Consider the following 25,157-nt stretch of genomic DNA (forward strand, 5'->3'; position numbering starts at 1 on the left):
TCTTACATTTTTTTTTCTTACAAAAGCATCGATTATTGTTTAGATGTTTATTTACAAAAGGCACTTTGGTAAAACGAAAGACACTTAGATCTACTTTAGGCACTACACATGTGTACGTATGGTTAGGGGATTAAGTATACACTTTCTATATGGTTCAAGGCACTCATACAGTTGGGCTCCTGGCTATGGATGTGGCTTGTTGCACAAGTATAAATAATTTCGGGCTGGTGATGATGATAGTGTTTGGGGCTCCATAGATTCCGAGATCCTTGATAAAGTTGATGTTGATGGACATGCAGTTCGGCTTCACATTGTTGTCTCCGAGTCCGGTGGCGTGTGGTAATTGAGATTGTAGGCGGGCGGTCCGTTGTTGAGGAAGGCCATGGAACGGATGCTTTCCCGCGAGGCGGTGCGCTTGGAGAAGGACATGGCGCTCACATAAGCCGGCGCTGGCTCCATAGGAGGCGGTGGAAGATATTGATGCTGTTGCTGTTGCTGCTGTTGCTGCTGGTGGAGTGGATGCTGCTGGTAGAGAGGTGGCGTGCAGGGAGGCTGCGGCGGACTGGCATTGGCTCCACCTAGTCCGACGAACACGTTTTCGCCCGCATTGGCGTAGGCGGTGGACAAGGGCCGTGACCCGTGAAAGTTGGAGTAGCTGGAGCGCACGGAGGGTGGACGATTGTTGTATACCTCGTCGCCATGGCCAACATCGTTCAGGTGGGTGGTAGAGTGCTGGTAGCTGGGATTGTAGTGGCCACCGCCATGGAGGGTCGTTGCTGGAGCTGGCACAGCTGGAAGCGGCGGCGGTGGGGGCAGCATGGTGGGCGTAACGGGTGGCTCCTCTTGGTGCTGGATCATGCCCTGCCCGTTGGTGTTGTAGTAGATGGGATCGAGGGGAATGTTCTTGCGGTAGCTGTGGTAAAAGTGGCCATTGTTCTTGGCTAGGCTGCCTAGCTGGCTGCCGGGTATGTTCGTGTTGTTGAGCATGTCATCGTTGAGCGACTGCAGATTGGAGACGGTCAGCGAGACCTTGTCCTGGCGATGGAACGAGCCAAGGTGGGGCTGCTGCAGCTGCTGTTGCTGCTGTTGGAGCTGCTGTTGGTCGATCAGTTTGGTCACCGGGTTCTGTTGGTATTTCCTGCGGGAGCTGCGCGTGCTGCTCCTCACATAACTGCCGCTGCTGCTGTCCCCGGCTGCACCTCCATGACCGCCGCCACCATGCTTGGATCTCAGTGTGCCGCTGGATCCGTGATGAGAGCGCCTGCTGCTGCCTCCTCCTCCACTAGATTGCCTCCCCTGGCTACCCCTGGCCATCACCGATCTCCGCTTCACGCGCCTTGGTGTCATCGGCTTGGGGCTCAGCTCGCCGCCATCCTGGTCGCCTCGTGGATCTCCCAGCCCCAGTCCCATGCCCATAATGGTGTGACTGCTGCCATGCCGGATGGTGTCGCTGCTGCTGCAAAACTCCATGGAGTACAGCGACTGGCGGTGCTTCGACTGCTTGCTAATATGCTTCACTACAAAAAGATGTCAAGTCAGTGAGGGGATCGTGATGCGTACTCTATAAGTAACAATATCTAATGGCAGTTACCTGGGGTTAGGTTTGATAGTGTGTGTGTGTTTGGTTTGTTTTTGTGTGCTTGGAGCTGTTAAGTAAGTTTTATTAGCTACTTGGCGGAGAGAGAGAGAGTCGTTAGCGATTGGTTAGAGAGCCACAAATGCTACAGAAAGCCATCTACCAGGTGATACTACATATATTGTAGAGCTATCTATATCCATTTACATTGAGAGAGAATTACAGATTAAAAATAAAGAAAGTTACAAGAGAGAGAGAGAGTTCAGACTTCAGACAGATTTGGTGTAAATGAACATTTATTGGAAACGCTTTCGATTCTCGTCAATAATTGGCACCACAATCCGCACCATTCTCTGGATTAGAGGCAATCTATAAGATAAATATTTAGATACTCTACTAAGCTATGGATTGGATTTGCTCTGCTTGGCGTTGCTTGCGCGACTAAAACTACTTTTTTGTGTGGCCTCAAGCTTAACACTAAACTTAAACATTCATATATGCATGTCTATGTCTGTATATATATCTATATAGATCGATCGTTTCAATTTAATTATTTGTCTATATATCGAATCTCGCACGAATCTTATTCCATTAGGCAACTTCTTTGTTTCACAAACTAACTACTAGAGATGTTGTAACGCTTGGTATATTGTATTATTTGTATTGTAAATCGTATTTTAATTAGTTAAACAACAAAAGGCAGCAGAAGGCGGGAGGCTGCGCACTCCCCCTTACATTTTGTAACACATCTATATATTTCTTTTTTGTATATAAATCTCTAATCCATTCTTAATCCAAGGCATCTGGTTGCAATTGGCTCTATAAATTTCCTTTCGTTTCATTTCAATTTCAACAAATTTGTTCAACGTTTGTTTTTGTGACACCTTCGCTATATGTATAATTAATCGTTTTGTCGTTCTTTTTTAGAGTTATCACAGATCAACATAAAATTATGTAGGCTCTCTTGTGTTTTTGTATGCCTTGGGGCCTTTCCGCACTTCGACTTCCTATCACAAGTCGACGGGAAAGACCCTCTATGTACTCGTACATAGGACATGCGTGTGTGTGGTGTGTGTTCTGGCTGATACAATAAATACTTGGCATTGGTTCAATTAGACATTAGTTAGACATTTGCTAGGCCGAATCCGCGTCCGAATCGATGAGCACTCGCGCTGGAAGCTTATGGTTGCGGTTATGGATATGCTCCCTCTTATGGGGAGAAGGAGCCATCAGCCATGGCTGGTTAGGCACAACATAGAAACAACAAAATGTATGTACGTGTAGTATATGTGGGTGGATCGGAGGAATCGCACCAGTTAAAATTGGCAGCTGGCAGGTGACACAAGCAGCAGTGGGCCCAGCACCTGCACGGACAGAGAGAAGATTACAGAGAGGCTATTTCAGATAAGAGAGTGGAGTGTAGGTAGGAAGCTGGACGTACTTGGATCTAGGCCTGTACGCCCACAATGGAGCTGCAGAAGGAGCGGGGACGGGTCTTGTTGTTGCTCCGGCGATTGACGCGAGGAGCCGCCTCAGTCTGCTGATCCACCTCTACCAGTCGATCGTCGCTATGGGTGCGCACCACGTAGCCGGGCGGAGGGGCGCGGATCTGATCGCAAAAGTTGGCCTGAGCCGGAATGGCGGGTCGGTGGCGGCGATGGGTGCGTCGCACCATGGGCGAGCCGTGGGGCACCGGAACAGGAATGGAGGAGGGCACGGACACATGCTGTGTGGGCATGGCGTACTTCTCGGCTATCTCGGGCGAGAGATCAGGATAGGGCGCCTGGCCCAGGCGCTGATGAAATATGTGCGGACGGGGCACGGGCGGAGGCGGTGGCGTGAGCATTTGATCCCCATTCACCTCCTCATCCTCGTCTTCGTCCAGCACGTGGCAGGTGTGCAGCGGCACTGTAGGCAGCGGAATCTGTGTGGGTCGCCGGGCCTTGGGACTGGGTCCCACACGCAAGGGAGAAGGCAATCCATTCTGCTCATAGGGAAAGGAGACATTGTTGTTGGGACTAGAGCGCGTGGCAGCGTTGAAGACGATGTGGGGCTGAGAATTGTTGTTGTTCTCATGCACGAAGAGAGTGCTGGGCGTGGGGCTCCTGAAGGGCACATAAGTGACGCCATTTGCCCCATTGGAGAGCTGCTGCATCGAAAAGTTGTCCTCCTCCTCCTCGAGATTGCGCGAGAGACGTTCGAGCGGACGGACTGGGGAATGGACTGCCATGCCAAGGCCTACACCTGAATCTACACCCACACCTGGGGATGACATGAGTCCCGACTTGGGGGTCTTGGCCTTGTGGTGGATGCGGGCAAAGTGCGTGCTGCTGCCCCCACACTCGGGGATGCCCTGGAAGATGCTATAGTTGCTGTTGCTCAGCGAGTTGGCCAGATAGGGATTAGAGTTGGAGTTCTGCAGCGAGGCGTACGAAAGCGAGGGTGTGGTCTGCGGGGACATGGGACTGGGACCGGAGCCACTGGTCTGCCGGTGGCGCTGGCGCCTCAGGCTGCTGCTGTTGCTGTTGCTGTTATCGCCACTTGTGCGCTGGGTTAGATGGTTGACTGATTGGTGGTGGCGTTGGAATGATGCGTTGTGGTTAATTGTTGTGTCTAGCGGCGGCTGAGGCGGCGCCTGACGCTGGTGAAGATTATTGTTGAGTGTATTATTATTGCTGTTGTTCAGTTGGTAGTTCTGGTTGAAGTGTGGTACTTGTTGCTGATGATGATAGAGTTTCAGTGAGTTTTGCTGCTGCTGCTGCTGCTGGCTCTGCAGTTGCAGCTGCAGATGCTTGTTTGATTGCATTGTGGCGCTTGCGGATGTTGTGGGTATACTTGTATAGCTCACGTACATTGGATGCACCACTGTGTGCTGGGGACTCTTCGCGTCGCCGTTCATGAAATCGACTGTAAACCAGAAATTGATTAAAGATGCTTTAACAATCCAATAGATACATCGAATATCGCTCGACACTGTGCAACAACAGCGACAACAAAATCGAACTCATTTGTGGGCTGATTCCCGCACTCGGTACACATGCTGGATTGAAATGAATTTAGTTGCACTCAAATATGCATTTCTGTGACTAGTCTCTCTCTCATTTGATTAGTTTTCAATGCCAGAACATGCAACATTAAATACACACAACTATCTTCAGTTCATTTACATATCTACGACAAAAACTGAATCTCTTGGATCCCTCTGACAACACTGAAAATGTACAAAATTTCATTAAAATCCCAGTACCGAGTAGCTATCTCTCTTTTGTGTCGCCTCTTGTTTGTTTTGTGTGTTGCACAGTGTCGTTATCGATAAGAAATAACAATGTTGTAGTTGTTCTTGGTGTTATGAGTGGATGGCGGCTTAAACATATAACATGGATTACAATAACGAGTATACATATAAATGTACGAGTATATATGCATAGATATGTATGTATTTATGTATGATTATGTGGCGTTGCTCACAGTTCACATGGATAGGATCACAATGGGGTTTTAATCATGGATATACAACATGTACATATGTATGTACATATATACATAAATGTAGATACGATACAATCGCATTCAGGGGTAGGGATATTGGATGCCAGGAGCTTACACATAGATAACTTTAAGTACGTTTTCGACATTCGGTTTACGTTCGATTCACCTTAGGAAATGCGGTTTAGGTGACCAGATGGGGAAGAGGGGCAAACAATAGATATGATGTACCAGTACCGTGCAGAACAGTAATACACAAAAGAGGATACAGATGCTGTTAGATAGTGGCCGATCCCAAGTAATGAAAGAGTATGACAAACGACATAGAATAGAATTGTTGGCTGCCACTTACATCTGTCGTCCTCGTCCAGAAATATGCAACTGATCAGAATCGCACCGAGTATACCGAGCAGCTGGAGAGACGAAACAATTTACAACAATTCAGGGCACTTAAGGCCTGTTAACCACTCACCGCCAGGCCGCACTGAACTCCCGAATGAATAAGCTCCACCAGCGTATAGTCGAGCAGGCAGCCCTCTACGCTCTCCGGCCGCTGTGGCCGGAACGGATCATCCACCGTCATGTTGTAGGTGGGTCGGCAGCCATAACCGTTCGCCTCGAACCAGGAAACGCTGCCCGTGCCCAGATTCAGCAAGTCACTGTCCTGCTTTGCACACACATATTGAAGAGTATCCAGAATTATTTATTGCTTCATTTGTACTCACCCTATCCAACTGCCCCACATTCAGATAGAAGCAAATGAGAAAGGCGTTCCAGCCGATCCATAGGAAGTTCCATATTAGATACTGACACAGTCAAACGCAAAAACAAAACGAAAACACAATTTGGGTTATCGTAGAGATATGATAATGGGGGCCCCAAGGGATTGGGGCAGGGTACTCACGGTGATGATGTATTTAACGCGAAAGTGATATGCGCCATAGAATCCGAATATGATAAATAGAATGTGGAAGAAATTCACCAGTATGGGAGCCCACATGTATCCGAGAAAGTCGAATACCTGGCGTTCGATAATCGTTATCTATAGATTGTGAATTGGGGAGGCAGAAATGCAATCGATTTTTAATATGCAGCTAATTGGGACAGCAAAAAGAAAAACGGGTTTTTTTCCAGCAAATACTCACCACTTGCAGGAAGCATATTGACAACAAAAAGTGTCGCCGCGTACACGAGCACGAGCCCATCACATATTTATTCCATTCAGAAATGTATGACAAAGGTTCTCTGGCTCTGGCTGTCGCTCTCGCTCTATCCCTCTTCCAGTCCTTTATGGCGGTCGCTGGAGCTATTCCGCTTCAGCCTGATCGCATTGCCTCGTTTTATCTGGTTTTTTGTGTGTTACGCTTTTATCTGCAGGTTCCGCATCACATGCAGGCAGCCTGCTGCTGCAAGTTGAATGTGGTCAAGTCAAGCGTGGCAAGTGCAGCCACTTGTCCCTCTCCTTCTCTCTTTCTCTCTCTCACTGTATGGCTATTGCACCTTAGAACACTCAAGTATGTTAAAGGGAGGGACAGACGCTTGGAGGGTAAGGAATGCAGCTGAACAAAACCTGATCTGTGTGAACTAAAAGTAAATAAAAAGAAATTATAACGAAATGAAGCAGCAGCTACCGAGAGAAACTTTGCTCACACATGCACTCACACACAGGCGGATAGCATAACTACACAACTACAACTACTACGCGTTGGGCTCACGTAACGTAACGTAAACCAAACACACGCACTACTTTTCGCCTTTTGCCCAATTTCTGGTGTACACATATGTATGTACACACATACACAACACATATATTGTTGCTTTCGATTCGGTTCTGGTTCTGGCTAGTGTCCAGGTCAAGTATGAGCAATTAATTAATTAACACACAGCAGCCCTCTCTCGCTCTTCAATTACGCCATGTCTATATTTGTTTCTATAGTTTTCTGGTTTCGCATACTAATTCGATTGTTTGACTGGCTCTGGCAATAAAATTAAAGCCTATGGCTCCAGGCACAGCAATAATTCAGTATAAAGCGAATGACGCGCTCGGGGGTTTCGTTTATGAATATTATGAGTCAAACACAACAGAATTTCATTTCGTTTGGGGACACGGAAGCCCCACACTGTCTCACACTCTTACACACGCACAAGCATCACGGAACTGTCCACTTTCCATATGTTCTGCACTTGTCCACTTTACATAAGCAGGCAGCGCATTTTATTATCACTTAAATGAACAATTTTTTTGGCTTACTCGACGAGGAAAAACGGGACTTGCGGGCGACAACAAATAAAATATTCAAGTGTGACCGCGCACTCAAATATGCGGCCTGACCTTTGAAGAAATACCAAAATATAGCTTCTCATTTTAAAAGTCTACCTTAGTCTTAAATCGTATTCCTCGATTTTGATGTTCTATTTGATTTTACTAGTTTGCGATGGTTTTTAACACTTAAACAATAATTTGATCCGTTTGAACAATCAATTTTTCATATTATAAATACTCATTTCTTTTGGATTGTATACTTTATGACCTTATATTTTACAAATTTGTGTTTGACTTTTTTATTAAAATCACCCCTTATGGAGGCAAGGGAGCTTTGCTTCAGTATGTAAATGTATGTAACATGTAGAGACACAGGTATGTTAACTGATATCATAAACATTTTTAAAAAATAGTGCGCCAAACAAAAAAAAAAAAAAAAAAAAATTATAATGTTTTTCTGAAAATTGCAGAAAGGGAACATATGTTAATATTTTAATAGGTTCGGAGTGGTTTAAGGGCAGTTCTTCTATCTTTACAACATAATTGGGGCTAGACTCAAGTTTTTACATTGAAATTACACCTTTCTTTTGCCAAGGAACACCGGATAATGATACAAAATCATCATTATCGTCTAACTGGATACCCTATTTTTATTAATACAAATTTAAGTTTACGATCATGGATCGGTGATCAGGTTGTCCTGGCGAACGAATATGACGAAAAATTGTAGTTACCATGTAAGAACTATAAACTTTTTAACCTATGAAATTAATGTTACTCTTTATTTATCTTCTTTTTAATGTTACTGCAAGCTAATGAATAAATTCTTCACAAGATTAGCTAGTTCTTCTTTTCGCTTATCAAATAAGGTTTAAACTAAATGGGAAATACAAAATAAATTAGCTTAAAACGTAGAATGTAACTAAATTGTTGCGATGAAAATTCCCTACAGAAAAAAGAGATCTCAAGATACCCAACCAGTTTGTCCGATAAATGGAAACCATACAGATTACCCGTATTGTCATTATCGATGTTTGCGGCAGTTGATGGCGCGAACAGAGAATCGCCTTTGAATTATATAAAATGAAGCATGAAATAAGGGAATGTGGGATTAAAAGAGATATCTTACCTTTTTGCAAAACTTGCTTAATCTAACTTTGTAATAATGTTTAAAAAGGAAACGCTGTTTTGGGTTAGTTTAGTTTATTTTGTATGCATATTGTATAATTTGTGTTATTACGGTTATCATACATAAATAAATGAAATTATACTCTTTATTCAGAATATATGTATGTATGTAGGGCTCTGTGTCGCTTTTACTTTTTTTTTGTTACATTTTTTGTTGTCGTGTCTTTAGCCAAACACCATAAAATATATATTCAAACTCAACATTACGCTCAACGTACATATGCTGCTTGCATTTTTATTGTTGCCGTCAGTTTCGATTTAAATATCAAATTCAATTTCCAATGTCTCCCCTCCACCGAATGCTTTGCATGTTCTAGTAATCAATCAATCAATTGTGACTGCTCTATTATTAATTTTTTTTGGTTGGTTTTTCAACTCGTAAGTTCTTCAATTCTGTTCTGTTCTGTCTTCAGTGTAAGTATTGTTTCGGCCGCAATGGTTTTAGCCCAGCTTTAGCTGGCACTTTGTCTACCTCCTCCTGAACGCTTCATGTTTGTTTCTTTTTTATTTACAGCAATTGGGGAATATGTTATAATAATAGTAAATGTTTCGCTACAGATTCTTATAATTGTTTCTCTTTGGGTTTTTCTGTTTTGTTTTGTTTTGTTTTGTTTGTTTGTTGGATTTGTATGCGCTGATAGTTGGGTTTTCTCTGCTAATCGCTCGCTAGTCAGTAAATAAATTGTACTCGTATCTCTCTTAGTCGCTCCCACATTTCATTTCGTTTTCATTTTTTCATTTTTGTACAATAGACGAGTGTTATCTATCTTTTGTGTGTGTTATCAGTCGTTTTTCATTTACTTTACATGAATGTGCAGGGAAATTATTGTTAAGTTTTACTTGTAAATAATTCACTTCACTTCTCCGCTAAACACTCGCAATTTCTCCCTCAAAACTCGTACTCTCTCTTCTCCAATCTAATATACATACATAAGTAGTGGAGTGTGTGTGTTGGATTTGGTTACCAGAATTGTATTTCTAAATTGACACAGATAATTTAGGATTCGATCACAAAGCGTAGTAAAAAAAACAAATAAAAAGATAGTTAATAGTTACGAAGTAAAATGTAAAAGGGTTTCCGCTCCCGCGTATATGTATGTATGTATGTATGTATATATGTTACAATAATTACATGAATACAGTATATATATATATCTATCAATATGTGTGTGTGTGTGTGTATAATTATATAATATGTTAGTTAGCATTTTGCATTTGGTTGCTTGCCCTGCGGCCCTGTGGCCCTTTGCTACAGACTTTGAAGTATGCTTCCCATATAAATTGATTCCAGTTGCAGACACCAAAAAAGAGTTTGATATACAATATATAATATACATATATAAGAGACACACTCGAGCATGTGTGTGGGTAATTGTCCCATGACATAAATAAGTACACATCTTGGATTGTAAAGAGAGAAAGAATCAGTTGCACCTGAATGGGCACGGCGTTGGATGCCAATGCCAGAGCCTCTGCCTGGTTTCCATTGTGCAACTGACAGCTGGATTCGATTGGGGTTTGGGGGGGATTGCAGACGCGACTCGCTGGGGGAGGCTTGTCTTATACCATAGGGATGCGATTACGATACAATGCAATGTCATACATGTAATAGGACTTACTTATGCGTGCTTACTCATAGGGAAGATACATAAGAGGCAGTTGCCTTGTGGTGTTGTGTCTGGTGTGTGTGGGGTGTACGCTTCCTTGCACTCGAGCGAGCTGCAGCCGGAGGAATTAAATTCCATTAAATACGAGTATATCTAGTCTGGTCTGCGTTTCTGTCTGTGTGGGGGAGTGTACTCTGCATGTGTGTGTGTGGTGTGTGTCCTTTTTGGCTGACAATGGATCAGTCAAACTTTACCAGTTGCCACGACCTGCGGGCATTTCCAAGTCCAATCTCCCAGCTTACTTCTTGCTCTTGCGCTTCTGCTTCGACTCCTCGCCAGCAGCAGCGGCAGCGGCAGCTGTGGCGGCGGCATTCAACAGATTCATGTTCGGCTTGACTGTGCCCTTCTTCTGGGTGGGCGGCTGCTGGGGAGTGGCCTGGGTGATGTTGTTGTTGGTAGCTGCCGCCGAGGAGAGGTTGTTGGCCGGTGTGGCCGGCGTCTCGTCCAGGAAGAGTGGATTCTTGACCTCCATCTCGCCGGTGGGCGCCAGGCCGGGACACTCGTAGACCGTGTAGTCGCCCTCCTCGTTGTCGTCATCGCTCTCCACGTCGGACATGCCACAGCTGCCATCGGTCGCCTGGCAGTTCTCCATGGCGATGATCTGCTGCTTCTGATGCTGGTAATGATACATCTGGGCGCTCTGGGCCAGCTTGCGATCGCCCGAGGGCGAGACATCCTTGTTGGGACCGGTCACACCATACGCCGGATAGTCCACGTCCGCTGCGGCTTTGCTGCGATTGTGGACCCTGCAAAAGAATTTTCATTACTTCTTACTCCATTCCGTCTGTTTAGGCGGCTGTGTGGATGACTTACCAGGTCACTCCTAGCGCTAAGAGTCCCACAGTCACCGCAGCGCTCATGCCCGCTATGAGGGCCACAATGTAGACGCCCATCTCGCTGCTCATTCCCATGTGCTGGCGCAGAACAATCTGCTCGGAGTTGGCATCTCCCCCTCCATTAACGAGCGTCACATGCGGGGACTTGCTCTGCTTCTGCAGCTTGCTGATCAGGGCATTCAGCTTGTGGGGGGTTTGGTCCTTGCCCTGTGGAATACTGACCCCGGCCACGGCTGCGGCGGCCGCAGAGTTTGGATTGATGCGATGGAAGTTGGCATTGGCGGCATCAAGCAGCTTGGGCGGCTCCACGGGCACCGGTGCAGGAACTGGCGTATCGATTTTGGTCTTGCTGGTGGCCGTCGCCACCTCGGGTGTGGGCTGGAGCGGAGCATACTCCTCGTAGTCCTCCAGGGCTCGCGAGTCCATCTCGCCCGACGGATCGCTGGGGTTGTCGAAGAAGCGCGCATCGTTGGGGCCCACGGCGAAGGGAATCTTCTCGCGTGGCACACTATTCCGACCCAAATTGGGAAGACCGTGGCGGCTGGGCAGACTCGGAAGATTGGGAAGACTGGGCAGATACATTGGCGCGTGGACGTCGGGCAGACTGCTGATGGGACTGCCGTAGCTGGGCTCCGCCTCAACGTTGTCGTACTGGTCGTACTGCTGGTTGTTCAGATTGTTGAGGCCTCCTTCATAGTCGTCCTCCGCCTCGCGCTCCACCTGCAGCTCCTGCTGTCGCTGCCGGAAGCGCTCCATCTCGAGCAGCTGCCGCTGGCGCTCCAGCTTCATGTTGATCTCGTGCAGCTGCTGGTCAAATTGATGCTGAAGCCGACGGCGTGCGTACTGCTCCATCATTTGGGCCAGGAACGCGTATTCCTGCTCGTTCTGCGGATCCATAACGGGCGGCTGTATGGGTCGGCGGCGTAGTCCTGGCAGAGTGGAAGGTACGAGGGCAAGAGGCAAAAGGAGCAATTGATTAGTGGGCGTTGGCTTGACGAGAGGCGTGGTGTGATTATTTTAATGACAAATGTCCTGCGTGTCAGCGTTCGAGAAATAGAAAGCAGTCGGAAAATAGAAAGCAGTCCGAAAACGAAACGGAACGGTCTGTGACCCGCCGCCGTCGCCACCTCACACCCAACTCCCCCTGTCACGTTCTTTGGGCCAAGGCAATGCCAGAAAAAGGATTCAAAATAGACAAACAAAAGTCCATTTAATTGCCAATGGCCTAAAAATAGACCAATTACACACGCGCCCAGGCCAAGCCAAAGGCAAACACGCCAAAAGGTGAGGGGGGAGCCGCGAGGGGTCGCTGTGACGTGCTTGGAAAAGTTTATCGCGTTTGGTGTTCCGGCATGTGTTGCGCTCACAATGGCGGCAGGACCTGGGAATGGGGGGTGGGGTGCCACTTTGGAGCTGCCCAACGGATATTATTGTAGGTTTAAAAAAAGAATTCTAGCGGATATCCCCTTTAACAGAGCCAATCTCCCCACCTGTACATATTACTGTAAATCGAATTATATTTATGGCTGTATGTGTGCTCTCTGACGCTGCAATTCATATACATATTTAGTATATTAGTATGTGTGTGTGTGTGTGCATGCCTGGGTATGTACTCGGTAAGGCTGACGTGAACCCGAAGTCAAAGGGCGCGTGGGTGTTTTGGTTTGATTCGTGAATATTTGATACATACAGCATACATAAATACATGTACATACATATATCTACATGTACCTATGTATTTTTAGTGCACGGTATACACAAAACGAAGTGGCAAATGTCCTGCCTTGGCTTGGCTTCTCGTTTTCTCGTTCGTTCGCTTCTCCTGCGCCATTCACGACGCACAAAACTTAAAACTATATAGTATATGATTGAGTGTGTGTGTGTGTGTTAGTGTGGATTTGTGCTATTTTTAGGCATACCTGGGTATACGGACATTTCGCAATGACCCACTATGCTGCACACCACAGCTGCAAGCAGCGCAATGCTAACGTTGATTCCCAATCTGGACGCCATATTGCAGCGGAACGCCTCTCTGCCACTTGATAATTGTACAATTTCTAGGTCCTCAGGTGCTTCTCGATTGCTTCTTTATGGATCCCCTGCCTCCTTTTATTGCGATTCTATGGCAATTTCCTAACAATGCACAGTTGCCATATGGCCGGTTAACGGCTGCCACTGACGAGTTGACGTTGACGGGTTTGCCCTTTCAGAGCAGAGCAGAGCAGTGCAGAGCAACGACGACGACAGAGTTTATTGATTTTCAGCACACACACTCAAATTTCTGCCAGCTGCTGCCAGTGGTTTGGTTGCTCCCGAGTAGTCCGTCCGAGCTGCACTGAACGACAAGGTACAACCGTATACCAGCGAACCGTATCGCACCGTAACCGCACAAGTTTCGTGACGCGTGGGCGTCCACTAAGTATTCTCGACACTTGACGGAACTTTTTCGCTCCACTTTGAATGTCTGGCGTTGCACAGGATGTCGTTGCAGTGTCACTGGATGGTTGAAATGTCACAAATATTGCAGTTTTCTTTCAGATTGCAGAGGGGAAAACTTGGTCTTCAATGGGAAACAGATACATATGGAAGGATGTGGATGGTTGTGGGATGCGCAAGTCCGATCCGATCCGTTTTGCCGTGCGTTGCCTTCGTTCGTCGTTGTTTGAATGAGGCCTGGCGGCGGCAAAGACAGCAACAGCCACCGAGCTGTGACGCAAATGTTATATCCGTTTTGTCCGCCCCCGCGCTGTTAAATGTTGCGGGTAGCTTTTCCAACAACAACAGCCAGCACCATGGAGCCCTTCGAGAGGCGCCTGCGCGAGCCAGTAAAAAAAAAGAAGAAAGCTCTGCACGTTCCACCATGTTTCTTTGAATAAACACGGACCGCATTCATGAAAAAGCCGAGCCGAGAGACTCGACTCTCCATCAGCTAGCAGGTGGCTGCCACAATCACACACACACTCGGTGTCTGGAGGCAGTCTCCCCCTGCTCCAGGAGACTTTTTCGGTGGGCACGCGCGAACCATTTTCGCTTGGGATAGGGCATACTTTATTTTTATCAATGAAATTTCCGCCCGAAAGCTCTGCTATGCAGATGAATGTGTAAGTAGGACTGGGAGATCCCTAAGCAGGCAATTAGGGATCCGTAATTAACTGTGCAGATGCAACCGAAGTATATTAGTGCAGAGGATAACTTTTCAATGAATAAACGTTTTCTGAGCGAGCTAGCCAGAAAAAACGTAAGGATATTACCGGCTTGGCCCCAACTCCTGTGGGATTACCCATTCATAAAAAGGCTGCAAATGGACAACATGAACTCCGCAGTTTGAGGATATTATGCAAGGCTAAAAGCTGGACGGGGCTTGCAAAAGTTTAGCTAAGATCCAACCCCAGACTTACATTTTAATTAAGGCTATGAACTTTCAGGAATAAAACTGATTCCGCGTGGGGCCAGTTCCTAATGTAGTTCCAATGAATCGATACTAGATTTTGGTATACTATTTTTCCGAGGGTCAGGAAGTATATTTCATCATCTCTACTGTAACCTTGTTTTGTAAGCAATCCAATAAACAAAGATCATGATAACTAGCCAATCTTGTGGAGAATTAAATGATGATTCGAGTCAAATTAAAGTTTGAAAACTGAGAGTCCTAACTAGCTGGTAATATTAAGCAGAAGATCAAAGTCAAGGAAAATGATCTTAGATTTACGGTATATTTACAGTATATTTTAAAAATGAAAGGGTATATTTCGGGATATTTCCGAGGGTCTGTCGGTATCATCTCTAGTGAGTCACTTTCGGTTCGGCCACAAAGAAAAAAATCAATCATAAACAAACACAATGGCTACTTTAAAAGGTAATTATGCAGAGTAACGAAGTTTGGAAATCATACGAAAGTAAATTCTCTCTCCTCCCATGCTAATTCTGCACGCGATGGCACTCCTATTGGACTGGCACCTGTCTCGGAAAACACAATACAGCGTAAGACGTGCGCACCTTACCCACCCCCTTGCGATTGAACTAACTTTGATGGAGTCTTTGCAGGTTGATTATATGCGCATTTCTCACATGCCTGGGAATGACCTTTCTAATCTTGGCCTGTGCCGTGCCCACACCAAAGATATTCTACCCGTTCTTTGTCCTGCTGTTCTACGCACTGTCTGTGCTTCCAGTGTTCATTGCTAAACGCACAACGCCGGTGAATGAGACAAATCCAAAGACAGAGTTTGCCCTGTTCCTCACGGCTGGCATGGTGTTGAGTGCCTTTGCCTTGCCCATCGTTCTCGCCCACTCGGCAGTGGTGAGTGTTGAGTTCAGTACACCTTGATGCATTCCCTCATATTCCACATTTTTACCTGAACAGATCACTTGGACAGCGTGCACCCTGACACTTATTAGCAATATTATCAATTATGTGACCATTTTCGGCTACACCATGCGCGATGAGGAACCCTACGGAAGCATGTTCTAGGAAGGGGCTGGGTAATAAACGCATTTTTCCAGAAAGCAGGCATTCTGCGCACTTCCCTGCAGACATAAACCAATCTCATATATAATCAAGTGTATTCAAAATAACATTAAACAAAATAAACTGTAGTTAAAACAATTCGGTGACATGGTTCATTTTGGTAGTTCGTCGCTAGAAGGTTCATTGAACTGAAAAATGGTATATTTGGAAAATAAGAAAGTATATTTTTGAGTATCGGACATGCATATATTATCGATGAACCACGGTCACACAGAATTTATTTGTTTTCGCCCGCAAGTCCAGTTATTCCGCGTCGAGTAAGCCAAAAAATGATTAATTTATGTGATAATAAAATGCACTGCCTGCTTCTGTTAAATAGACAAGTCCATATAGCGATTAAGCACTTCCAAACAAATGGAAACAGGTAGTTCGATATGTGAACCCCAGACGGTAGTTCATTCAGCGATGCGGAAATGACAGTTCATTGAACTAGGAAATGGAAATTCTATTATTTTTTAGAAATGAATAGACTTGGATTGGTAGCAAAAAATCCAGAGTACAAAGGGAGTACGACCCTCCGAGGACCCTCTTTTTTTGAGAGTAAAATGAAGGAGGACGAAAGTGAAAGCGAGGAGAATTCATTTGAGGCCGACTTGGAATTGGAAACGAGTGGTGATCAGGATCTGGAAACAGAGGAAAAACTTATCCCCTCGCAGCTCAACATTTTGCCGAGCATACCCTCAGAAGATGATCCAATGCGCAAATATTCATTCAAACTTAAGCACAACGAGTCTGGGTAAGTTACAGATCAACGAAACAAAATTGATGCATTGTTTAATCCATTGTATTTCCAACTCTAGCAATATCCTAACAGTGCATCATACGGTGACGGAGGCTGGCCAGCGACTGCGCATCCAGATTGCAGCCTGCTGCTTCAATGACCAGAGCAACAAACTGGTGGTCATTGACAAACGGTAAGAGCAAGACATGAGCTTGTAATGTTTCCTTGGGAATAATCAGATTCTTTTTTTGCGCAGTGGCAACATTTTCGTTTTTGATTTTGTTAGCAAACGCTATTGGCGTCTCAGTATTCGCATGCCCAAGGCAAAACTGATTCGGCCATCGCCCCTGCACAGGAACGACTACATTGTGGGCAATAAGCTGGGTCAAGTCCACGCAATCGATGTGGACAACTCAATTGTGTCCGCCAGCAGCGAGGTGGGCAGTGGAGCTATCGAGGAGTTTAGCTGGAGCAGCAATAGGCTGCAGGGCGCTCGCAAGTGCACCACTCTGATGCGCTTTGGCAGCGAAGCGGTCTTGGTGAATCTCAAGACGCTGAGCGTTTCGCATCAGCTGGAGTTCGATGAGTCGCGCTATACCCTGAAGTTTGCCGGGTTCCTGCCAAACTCGGATCAGTTCTTCACGTGCTTCACCAACGATTCGCTGCACGTTTGGTCCTCGCACTCCTTGGGCACCTTGCGGTCAGCGCAGCCCATAAGGGCGAGAGATCGCAGGCTGAGGCTGCTGCCCGCTGGAAAATCCGTTCCAGAGATCACACTGCGTGGCCCCAACGACAGTGATGTTGAGGACGAACTGGCATTCGAGTGCAAGGACCACGACTTTTCCGATGGACTCTTGCTCGCCTATTGCTTCACACCCGATGGCAACAAGCTGTGCTTGAGCACCTTGGATGGCTATCTGCTCGTGCTGAGCACGGTTTCTTTCGACCTGGAGAAAATGTACCGGCTGACTGACTTCATCCTGAAGAAACTCGCTTTTCTGCCGCAGCCCAAGGAGCGTATTTTGTTCGGCATAACAGCCAGGAATCAAGCTGTGATGCTGGACCTGGCCCACACGGATGAAAAGTTGATTGTGCAGCGATTGAATGCCACCAATTTAGGCTTGAGTCGGGATGGGAAACTGCTCAGTATTATCTCCAAATGCGGCGAGGTAAATGTCTGGTCCACTTGCCGACTGTTCAATGCGCTGCAGGCCCACACAATCTGCCTCAGCAAACTGAAGTCGACGTTCAAACAGCAGAAACCTCTGCCCACCTGCACTGTCAGCGGCTGCATGAACCAAGAGGTGCGGCATCTGCTTAAGCCTGATCGCCTGAAGGCCATGCTCAAGGAATACGGCTGCTACCCGGAGAAATATCGCTTTCTCATATGGACATCCGTCTTGGAGCTGCCGTGCAATGGAAGCCAGTTCCAGTCCCTCATCAAGCTGGGTACACCGTCCAGTGTCAGTGATAAAGGTCGGAATCTGAAAATTCGCAACGATTCCCAGAGACGTGGAGTGATCAAGGTATGGGGCTGTCTCTCCCAGTGGTGCAAGGTCATTGGCTATGCGGACTTTGTGCCGCATTTTGTCTACCCTTTCGTAAAGCAGTTGCCAAAGAACGGCCTGGTTTCCTTTGAAGTTGTGGCGACTCTCATCCTGAACCATTTCCACTTGTGGTTCGAGTTTCACCCCTTGCCGCCTTCCAACTATCTGGCCATGTGTGAGAATCTCTTGCAGCGATGCGACGAGAAGCTGTGCAAGTTCTACAAGTCGCTAGAGCTGTCGTCCATGGATTATGCCTGGTCTCTGTTGAGTAATGCCTTTTCGGAGATCCTAGAGGAGCAGCAGTGGCTCATCCTATGGGACAATATTGTGACGGAGCCACCTTTCTTTCCAATATTTCTGGTAGTGGCCTATAATCTGATACAGCGAGAGGTTCTCCTTCGGCTGCCAGACAAGCGGGCCATCGTCGCCTTCTTTCACGATCAGAATCCGGTGGATATATCCAAGCTTGTTTCGAAAGCGCGCAAACTGGCGGCCAAATGTGATGTCAACCTGCATCCTCAGCGCTTCATTCAGCGATTCACACCCATTCCAAAGGGTGTATATCCCAAGTTCCTCAAGTATCCCAGCGAATGGATTGAGCAGCAAGAGGAACAGACGGACAAAATCATGAAGTCACACCAGGAAATCGATGCACGCATAAGACATCTGGAACTGGAGGAGGTCAAGATGATGGAGCGTCTGGAAAATGGTCTCAAACAGGAAGAGCACACGCGACGCGTCAAGAAAATGGAGGAACTCTATGCACACACCATTAAGCGGGAGGAGGAGCGCCTCACCTGCCAGCGGAAAATGCTGATTGCATACCAAATGGAGGTTCGTCGTCGCAAGAGCGAGGTCATGACAAAGCTGCAAGAATCCGAGCAGCGACGCAAGGTCATGGAAATGGAGAGGGACATAGACGTGCTCATGCACAACATCGAGCGGGAGAGACGACGCCACAACCAAGAGATGCAGCTGGCCGAGGACGAGATTCACAACCAGGAAATGGACCTCTTGGCACAACGATACAACAATGAGTGCGAGGGTGCCCCATTGGCCGATAAGTACTACGATAAAATTCAAAAACTGTGCCAGGAGCGGGACCTGCTGCAGCAGAGCTTGCGCAAGGTTTGTTTCACTTTTGTTTGTTGGCAGTACATCAGCTCTGCAGTCTGTTTAATTGAAATCTTCCTTTCAGATGACCATAGAAACAGTGCAGCCCACGGGTGGGTCACCGCTGCTGTCCATCGAAAACTCCATTGTGGAAATTCTGCAAGAGTTCGCGGACATAATAAACACTGACAGATCTGGAACGTGAACGCAATACTTCTTCTTAGATGAAAGCACAACAAAATAAGGCCTTAATGTACAAATACATAAATGTCTAAGCTAGAATTATTATCATGGCACCATAGCATTAAAATATGTAAATAAAATCAAACAAACTCATAATTCGTTTACATTACACCCGTGGAGGTTACTTTGTATCCCCACTCGCACTCGTGTTGGATGCAGATGAAGGCACTAGCATACTGGGCACATTGATGAGCAGGTGAATGCTCGAGGGAGGAATTTTTAGTTGATTTGCCACAACTGCATACAAGACAGGAAAAAGCGAGAATTAGAAGGTATCCCAAATGGCCAATAAATGATATTTATTACCACCAGCCATGCTGTTGTTGTGCTGCCGCAGTTCCTTCTCCAGCCTGGCTATCCTCTCGCGCAGATCCTGATTCTCCTGCTGCAATTGGGCGTTTTGCTTCCGCAGGTCCTTCTGCTCGTTGCGCATCTTGTTCCTGTAGCGGCTGGCAGCCGCTCGACGTCGCTCCATGCAATCCTCGTCCCGATCCGGCTTTACTCGGACACTTTTTTGTTGTGCGGAGATGCTGCGCTTTTGATTGTTGCTGTGTAAAATGGCTTTCAGCCGCTCCTTAATGGGTAGCTGCGATGTGGGCGTCAGGCTGGCGCTGCTCGGCTCGGGTGCCGCCGGATTGCTTGACACCACCAACGGAGCCGGGGTAGTGCGCCTTGCACTGGGCTTGGGAAGTATAAATGGGCGGCCAGATTGCACGGGAATGGAATTGGTTAGGTTTTTTCCACGTGGCAGTTCTGTTGTTACGGGCATTGTCTGAGCAGGCAGCACCCAAGCGATAACTTGGGGTTGAATCAACTGTAGGGGCGGAGGAGCTTCAGGGCAGACGACTGGAGTGGTAGCTGACATTGGTGTCGCACTGTCACTGGCCAGCAGCTGCTCCACATCTATCGAACTGCCGCTCACGCTTCGTATTACCGCTCCTACTGGCACAGGAGCTGGGGCAGTTGTGTGAACCGAAACCGTTTCCAGAGGGTACACTTGTGGTGTGTGCAGGGACTCGCCATCGTTCTGTGGAGCCTCTGCACGATTCGGCGTGCCACTCACATTCTGCTCGGCCGCCCGCTGGAATCCGATGTCGAAGGGATTGACATTGACATGCTGCAAGTCCTCAAAGAGGCCCACTTCGTCGCAGTTCTTGATGAGGCGCGTGGGTGTGGGCGTTTGATCTGCAGCAAACAAGTTCTCCTTGTGTCCGGACAGATTCAGTGTCATGTCATGCTTGCTCTGTTGTTGTCCATAGCTCTCGTAGCAGGGCGCATCCTCCTCCGTGGTCTTTGTCTCAAAGTCGGCGAAGGAGACGCTGGCCAAGTCCGCCATGCCGGCAGTGTTCTCCATGGCAAATTAATTGGACAATAACAATAACATCCAAAACTAAAAAAATAAAAACAAACAATATTCGAACCAGTGTGACTGCGGATTTTTCGATTAAATATACTGTCAGGGCCTCGAAAATATACCAAAATATACTTTTTCATTTTCAAAATATACCGTAGTCTTAAATCAGATTCCTCGATTTTGATGTTCTATTTGATATTTATAGCTTGCAAAGTCTTTTAACGCTAACACAATAATTTAATTCGTTTGAAGAATCAATTTGACGTATTTTAAATACTAATTGTTATTGGTTTGTATGCCTTATGACCTTATATTTAACAAATTCAAATATTCAAATCACCCCTTCTGGAAGCAAGGAAGCTTTGTAAACAGTATGTAAGTGTATGTAACAAGTGGAGACACATGTATGTTGACTGATATCATAAACATGTTTGAAAAATAGCGCGGGCAACCAAAGAGATAAGAAATTCTACTATTTTTCTGAAATCGAGAGGGAACGGGAACAAGAACGTGCAGTTCTTCTATCTTTATAACATATTTGGGGCTAAACTCCGATTTATCGGCCCGATATTGGAGAACAATTGTGTATGGCGTCCTCCATACAAAGAGCAACACATTCATGTTGAATCCGCTCAAAAACAATTTATTATATTCGCCATTCCATTCCGGTGGCGCCCTTTAAATTACACGGCGATTTTCATCCTACGCAATGTAAATTCTCCAGGAAATTCTCTCCTGTGTCTAAACGGATAGGGAAATCCTCTCCTGTGTCTAAACGACCAGGGTAATCCTCTCCTGCCAGACGCTCTCGCATGCACTATTACGGATCCTTTAAACAGGTGCGAAAAAGGTGGGAGCCTACAAAAGCTCGTAGTTTTTTACCTGCTTGCCATACCTTGCCGTCACATGCCAACTAGTATCGATAAGTCGAGTTTTTAGATTTGTGAATTTGTTCGTTCTTACTTGTTGGTCACACCTACATCTATTAAAATGCGTGTTGAAGGCTGGCTACTATGAAACTCGGCGCGCATTTTAAATTTGTAAAATAATTTGTTACCTCTTTTGGACTTTCTGAGGGAATAAATATTTACGGAATCGGGGTGCATCTGTTGTGGCACCATCATCAGCATTGCCTGGGCATTCACTTTAGAGTCTGAGAAAATAACTTGGTTTCAGGCCTCGTCTTGGCTGATGTTTTGGGACCCCAGAATTGCGTGTTATGTAACCTCTCTCTCTCTCTGTCTATCGTCTCGACAGCTTTTGACATTCAGCATTTCCGCCACAAAATTGCGTATCGGTCGCCGGCCGCATGGCGTCCGTCCCAAGTGCCTCGGAGAGTCTTTCGCAGCACGTATGAGCAATCAAAAACAACGAAAACATTTTTGGCAGCCAAGAAAACCCCATAATTTAAAATTTGGTATCTTTTAAATTAGATTTCTCATTGGGGGAAGCAGCAGACACACAACAGAAAACCGAAAACCGAAAACACGCAAAATGTTTTCGAGTCGGTCGCATTTTGGGAAAGATGCACGCAACGGGCAATTTTCTAAATCTCGGCCCCACAAAAAGCCGCAAACTCGTCTTGTGGGTCAAGTTCAGTGTTCAAATCGTTCACAGCTTCACTTCCCAGGCGACAAGATGGTGGAACAGCCCCCGCCCTCTTCTGCCGCTGACTCTGACTTCGAGTTCGCATCCTCATCCAGCAGTCCAGCAGTGGAGAAGGAAGAGCAAGAAGATGCACAGCACAGCACAGCATGAAAATTAAGAAAAAGTGATGCGTAATTACAGTCATTCTCTTTCACTGCAGCCAAACGGGCTCTGCTCTTCCATAAAGCCATGGTCCCAGTCGCAGTCCCAGTCCCAGTCCCATCCAAGTTGCATGCAACAGACGCGCGTTTTTCGGACAGAGCCAACTCTGGCTGCTCTTCAATGGTCCATGGCTGAGACTGGGACTGCGACTTGGGTCTTAGTCTGGGTTTGGGTCGGGCTCTGGCTCTGGCTCTGGGTCTGGGTCTGGGTGCTGCTGCCGGTAGAAACAATCAGTTTGAAGTTCGTTCGCATAATTATGGGCAATTTTCAAAGAACATGCGTTCCGATGAACATCTCTCTCTTGCTCGCATTCAAAGTATCCTGCCCCCTCCTGCTGCACCTCTGCATCCCTGCCTCCTGCTGCAGAATCGCCATTTTTCTTACTGTCTGTTGGAGTGTTTTTTTTTTTATCTTTTGTGGTTAGGCTTAAGCGGATTGGATCGGTCTGTCCAAAGCCAGCCTCCGCCGATACAATTCCAGTTTAGTTTTGCATGGAAGCCACAGGAGAAGTGTGCAGTAGATTTCTCATAGATCAGTCTTCATCAGCACAATCTTGTGCAGGACAACAGGTTGCCCAGAAGATACGCCTCAGTAATCCCCTCATAACGGCATGTGTTTGGAGTGCCGATCGCTGGCACTGATGACGCAGGATCCCCCTCAGCATTTCATAAATATTCAAAACATTCCCCCAGTCGCAGTTCCCAGTAGAACGCCCAACATTTGTTTAATTTTTCACTGCTGCATTTTGGACAGGACATTTTGTTTGTTTGCCGTTTGCCGTTTGCCACTGGCCCCCAGCGGCAGTTTTGCATATAAATTGTTGCCTCATTTTTACTTTTTCGAGGGAGGACTCTAACCAGAGAGAGGTAAACGACCAGAGCAACAGAACTTTATTTATTTTCAGTTGGTATCTCAATTCCATCATCGAATATGAAAATCGAAAGGTGAACCAGGGAACAGTCCTTATTTTTTCGCTTTTTGTTGGCCACTTCCACGGCCCGAGGGTCCCTAACAAAACTTCCTGTGCCGCTGCCCAACGATTTTGTGCTTTTCCGACGGCACACAGAATTTGGCGCAAAAGACACAGATACAGAGGAGATACATTTCGTGGCTGCGGCTGCGGCTGCGGCTGCCCAAGCTTGGCGCTCCAATAATAATTTCATAATTATGGGTTATCTGGCAAGTGGCATTCGTAAATAATAAAAGAAGCCAAGAAAGGGGGAAGCAAAATAAACTACAAATCGCGGCAAAATATAAAACCAAAACATGCGCAGAAAACGTTTTTTATACACATTTATTTTATGTTATCAAAAGATGTTGCAGCGTGGCCGAGATTGATTGTCGCTAATGGGCGTGCGGGTTCCAGCGAAAAGCCATCTCAGACAGTTGGATCCGAAGAGAACAGTAAGAGAACAGAACCAAACCAGACAGCGTCTCATTCGGAGCCCCATGGGCAGTTCCAGGTTCCCGTAATTGTTTTAATTGCCCTTCGCCGCTTCGACTGTGGTGGCTTCAGAAGTAGATCAGGCGGCACCAGAAAGATTCTGTATCTGTATCCAATTAATTACGACCTTGACCGGGGACTGGGCCCCCGGCCCCGCACTCTAGCTGGATTATCTAACGGTTGCTGCATTCGAAGTCTTTTAGCTCGTGCTGCGAACGCGCCAGCTCCGCAGACAGCTCTCTTTGGTCATCATCATAAAGGATGGAATGGAAGGGGACTTGTCGGCGCTGCTCTCATCACGCCGTGATTCGCAACATGATGGATTGCGTTCACTTTTGATGTATCTGCCACTTTCGACTCGAAATTTAATGCTCACGTCCAAGAGGCGCTGCCTAATTGCCTCACTGCCTCCCTGCCTCGCTGCCTCCCTGGCTGCCACGCTGCCTCCCTGCCTGGCCAAGCAGCCTCCTCCTGGCCGCTCTGATCATTTCCATTTCCGTTAAGGCCGCCGGGCTTCGGGCTTCAGTTGGCCCAAGACTTAGGCAAACTTTCGCTTTTGCTGCTCATTTCTTTGGCTTTTGCTGTCTTTTGGGTTGCCGCCGTCGGCTTCTAGCGCACACATCCTGCCTGTCCAGCTCTCAGCTCTCAGTCCTGCATCCTTGAGCCGGGGCTCTGCGCATAATTGGCGTCTGGAGGCGGGGCTGACGACCACAAGGCTTGTGTCCAACATGTGCCAGGCAAAGGGCTTAGAAGGCGTGTTTGGCCTGTAAAGCCGAAAACCCTTTGAAGAGGGACTGCGGTCCTCAGCTCTGGGGCATCTTGGGGGGACTTCGCTAGGAGAGCATCCCCTAACGGTACTCTGCTCTAGACATTTGTTTAATTGCGCGTTCCTGCGCGACTTCAAAGGAATTTCAGGCATCCATGTCGCAACATGCAACATGCCGCAGCAAATGTGATTCATCAAATGGCAGCCGTCAAATGTTTGGGCCCCTCGCAAAAGCCCCTTCTCACTAAGGGAAAGGTGCCACAAATCGGCTAATTGTTCAATACTATTTTCACCCTCCTCACTCACTAATTGATGCGCTCAGGAAATCATAATGAACTTTGTGTCCGGCTGGAGCCAAGCGAAGCCATTAGCCTCAAACTGATGCCAAAAATTCATCAATGAATTCTAAAATACGCCAAGAGCTGCGGACTAACATCTATCTCTCGGAGCTGCTAAACAAAACCGAATCGAATAGCTGCGAAACAGATGCGAAGAAGCCAAAATGAAATCAATTTCAGCATTTTGCGGGCTGACAACTTTTGATGGCTAATAAAGAACAGCGTCGTGGTGGGTCCATCAAAACTTTCTACTCATGTACATAAATGTATGAAATGTG

The 25,157-nt window shown here is 46.7% G+C and overlaps 5 protein-coding genes across 14 annotated transcripts; 2 read left to right on the forward strand and 3 right to left on the reverse strand.

Annotated features, from left to right (window-relative positions):
• Positions 1-32: 32 nt before the first annotated feature.
• On the reverse strand, positions 33-24,020 carry LOC117891957 (sodium/potassium-transporting ATPase subunit beta-1-interacting protein). Of its 9 annotated transcripts, none has more exons than XM_034797829.1 (8): positions 7,314-7,383; positions 6,208-6,646; positions 5,967-6,104; positions 5,788-5,868; positions 5,535-5,726; positions 5,415-5,475; positions 4,429-4,483; positions 1,360-1,517 (listed from the first exon to the last, which is right to left on the reverse strand). In XM_034797829.1, the coding sequence occupies exons 2-8, from the start codon at positions 6,265-6,267 to the stop codon at positions 1,505-1,507; spliced, it is 600 nt and encodes a 199-aa protein (XP_034653720.1). In that variant the 5' UTR covers positions 6,268-6,646; positions 7,314-7,383; the 3' UTR covers positions 1,360-1,504. The 9 variants fall into 9 exon arrangements, with proteins under 9 accessions (XP_034653716.1, XP_034653718.1, XP_034653719.1 ...); XM_034797821.1 differs by lacking the exon at positions 1,360-1,517 and adding an exon at positions 1,855-2,940 and having other exon boundaries at positions 3,018-4,483; XM_034797825.1 differs by lacking the exon at positions 4,429-4,483 and having other exon boundaries at positions 33-1,517.
• LOC117891960 lies at positions 9,670-13,695 on the reverse strand. The gene is made up of 3 exons (XM_034797832.1): positions 12,936-13,695; positions 10,994-11,945; positions 9,670-10,926 (listed from the first exon to the last, which is right to left on the reverse strand). The coding sequence occupies exons 1-3, from the start codon at positions 13,027-13,029 to the stop codon at positions 10,419-10,421; spliced, it is 1,554 nt and encodes a 517-aa protein (XP_034653723.1). The 5' UTR covers positions 13,030-13,695; the 3' UTR covers positions 9,670-10,418.
• On the forward strand, positions 14,980-15,619 carry LOC117891968 (leptin receptor gene-related protein). Its single transcript, XM_034797842.1, has 3 exons — positions 14,980-14,997; positions 15,061-15,316; positions 15,380-15,619. The coding sequence occupies exons 2-3, from the start codon at positions 15,095-15,097 to the stop codon at positions 15,485-15,487; spliced, it is 330 nt and encodes a 109-aa protein (XP_034653733.1). The 5' UTR covers positions 14,980-14,997; positions 15,061-15,094; the 3' UTR covers positions 15,488-15,619.
• LOC117891954 (TBC1 domain family member 31) lies at positions 15,971-19,264 on the forward strand. The gene is made up of 4 exons (XM_034797813.1): positions 15,971-16,280; positions 16,345-16,458; positions 16,522-18,940; positions 19,011-19,264. Exons 1-4 carry the CDS (start codon positions 16,006-16,008, stop codon positions 19,128-19,130), a joined length of 2,928 nt encoding a protein of 975 aa, XP_034653704.1. The 5' UTR covers positions 15,971-16,005; the 3' UTR covers positions 19,131-19,264.
• LOC117891962 (cyclic AMP-dependent transcription factor ATF-2) lies at positions 19,130-20,588 on the reverse strand. Of its 2 annotated transcripts, none has more exons than XM_034797834.1 (2): positions 19,475-20,588; positions 19,130-19,417 (listed from the first exon to the last, which is right to left on the reverse strand). In XM_034797834.1, the coding sequence occupies exons 1-2, from the start codon at positions 20,520-20,522 to the stop codon at positions 19,290-19,292; spliced, it is 1,176 nt and encodes a 391-aa protein (XP_034653725.1). In that variant the 5' UTR covers positions 20,523-20,588; the 3' UTR covers positions 19,130-19,289. The 2 variants fall into 2 exon arrangements, with proteins under 2 accessions (XP_034653725.1, XP_034653726.1); XM_034797835.1 differs by having other exon boundaries at positions 19,130-19,405; positions 19,475-20,586.
• Positions 24,021-25,157: the final 1,137 nt, after the last annotated feature.

Source organism: Drosophila subobscura, chromosome E (assembly GCF_008121235.1).
Source record: "Drosophila subobscura isolate 14011-0131.10 chromosome E, UCBerk_Dsub_1.0, whole genome shotgun sequence".
NCBI lineage: Eukaryota > Metazoa > Arthropoda > Insecta > Diptera > Drosophilidae > Drosophila > Drosophila subobscura.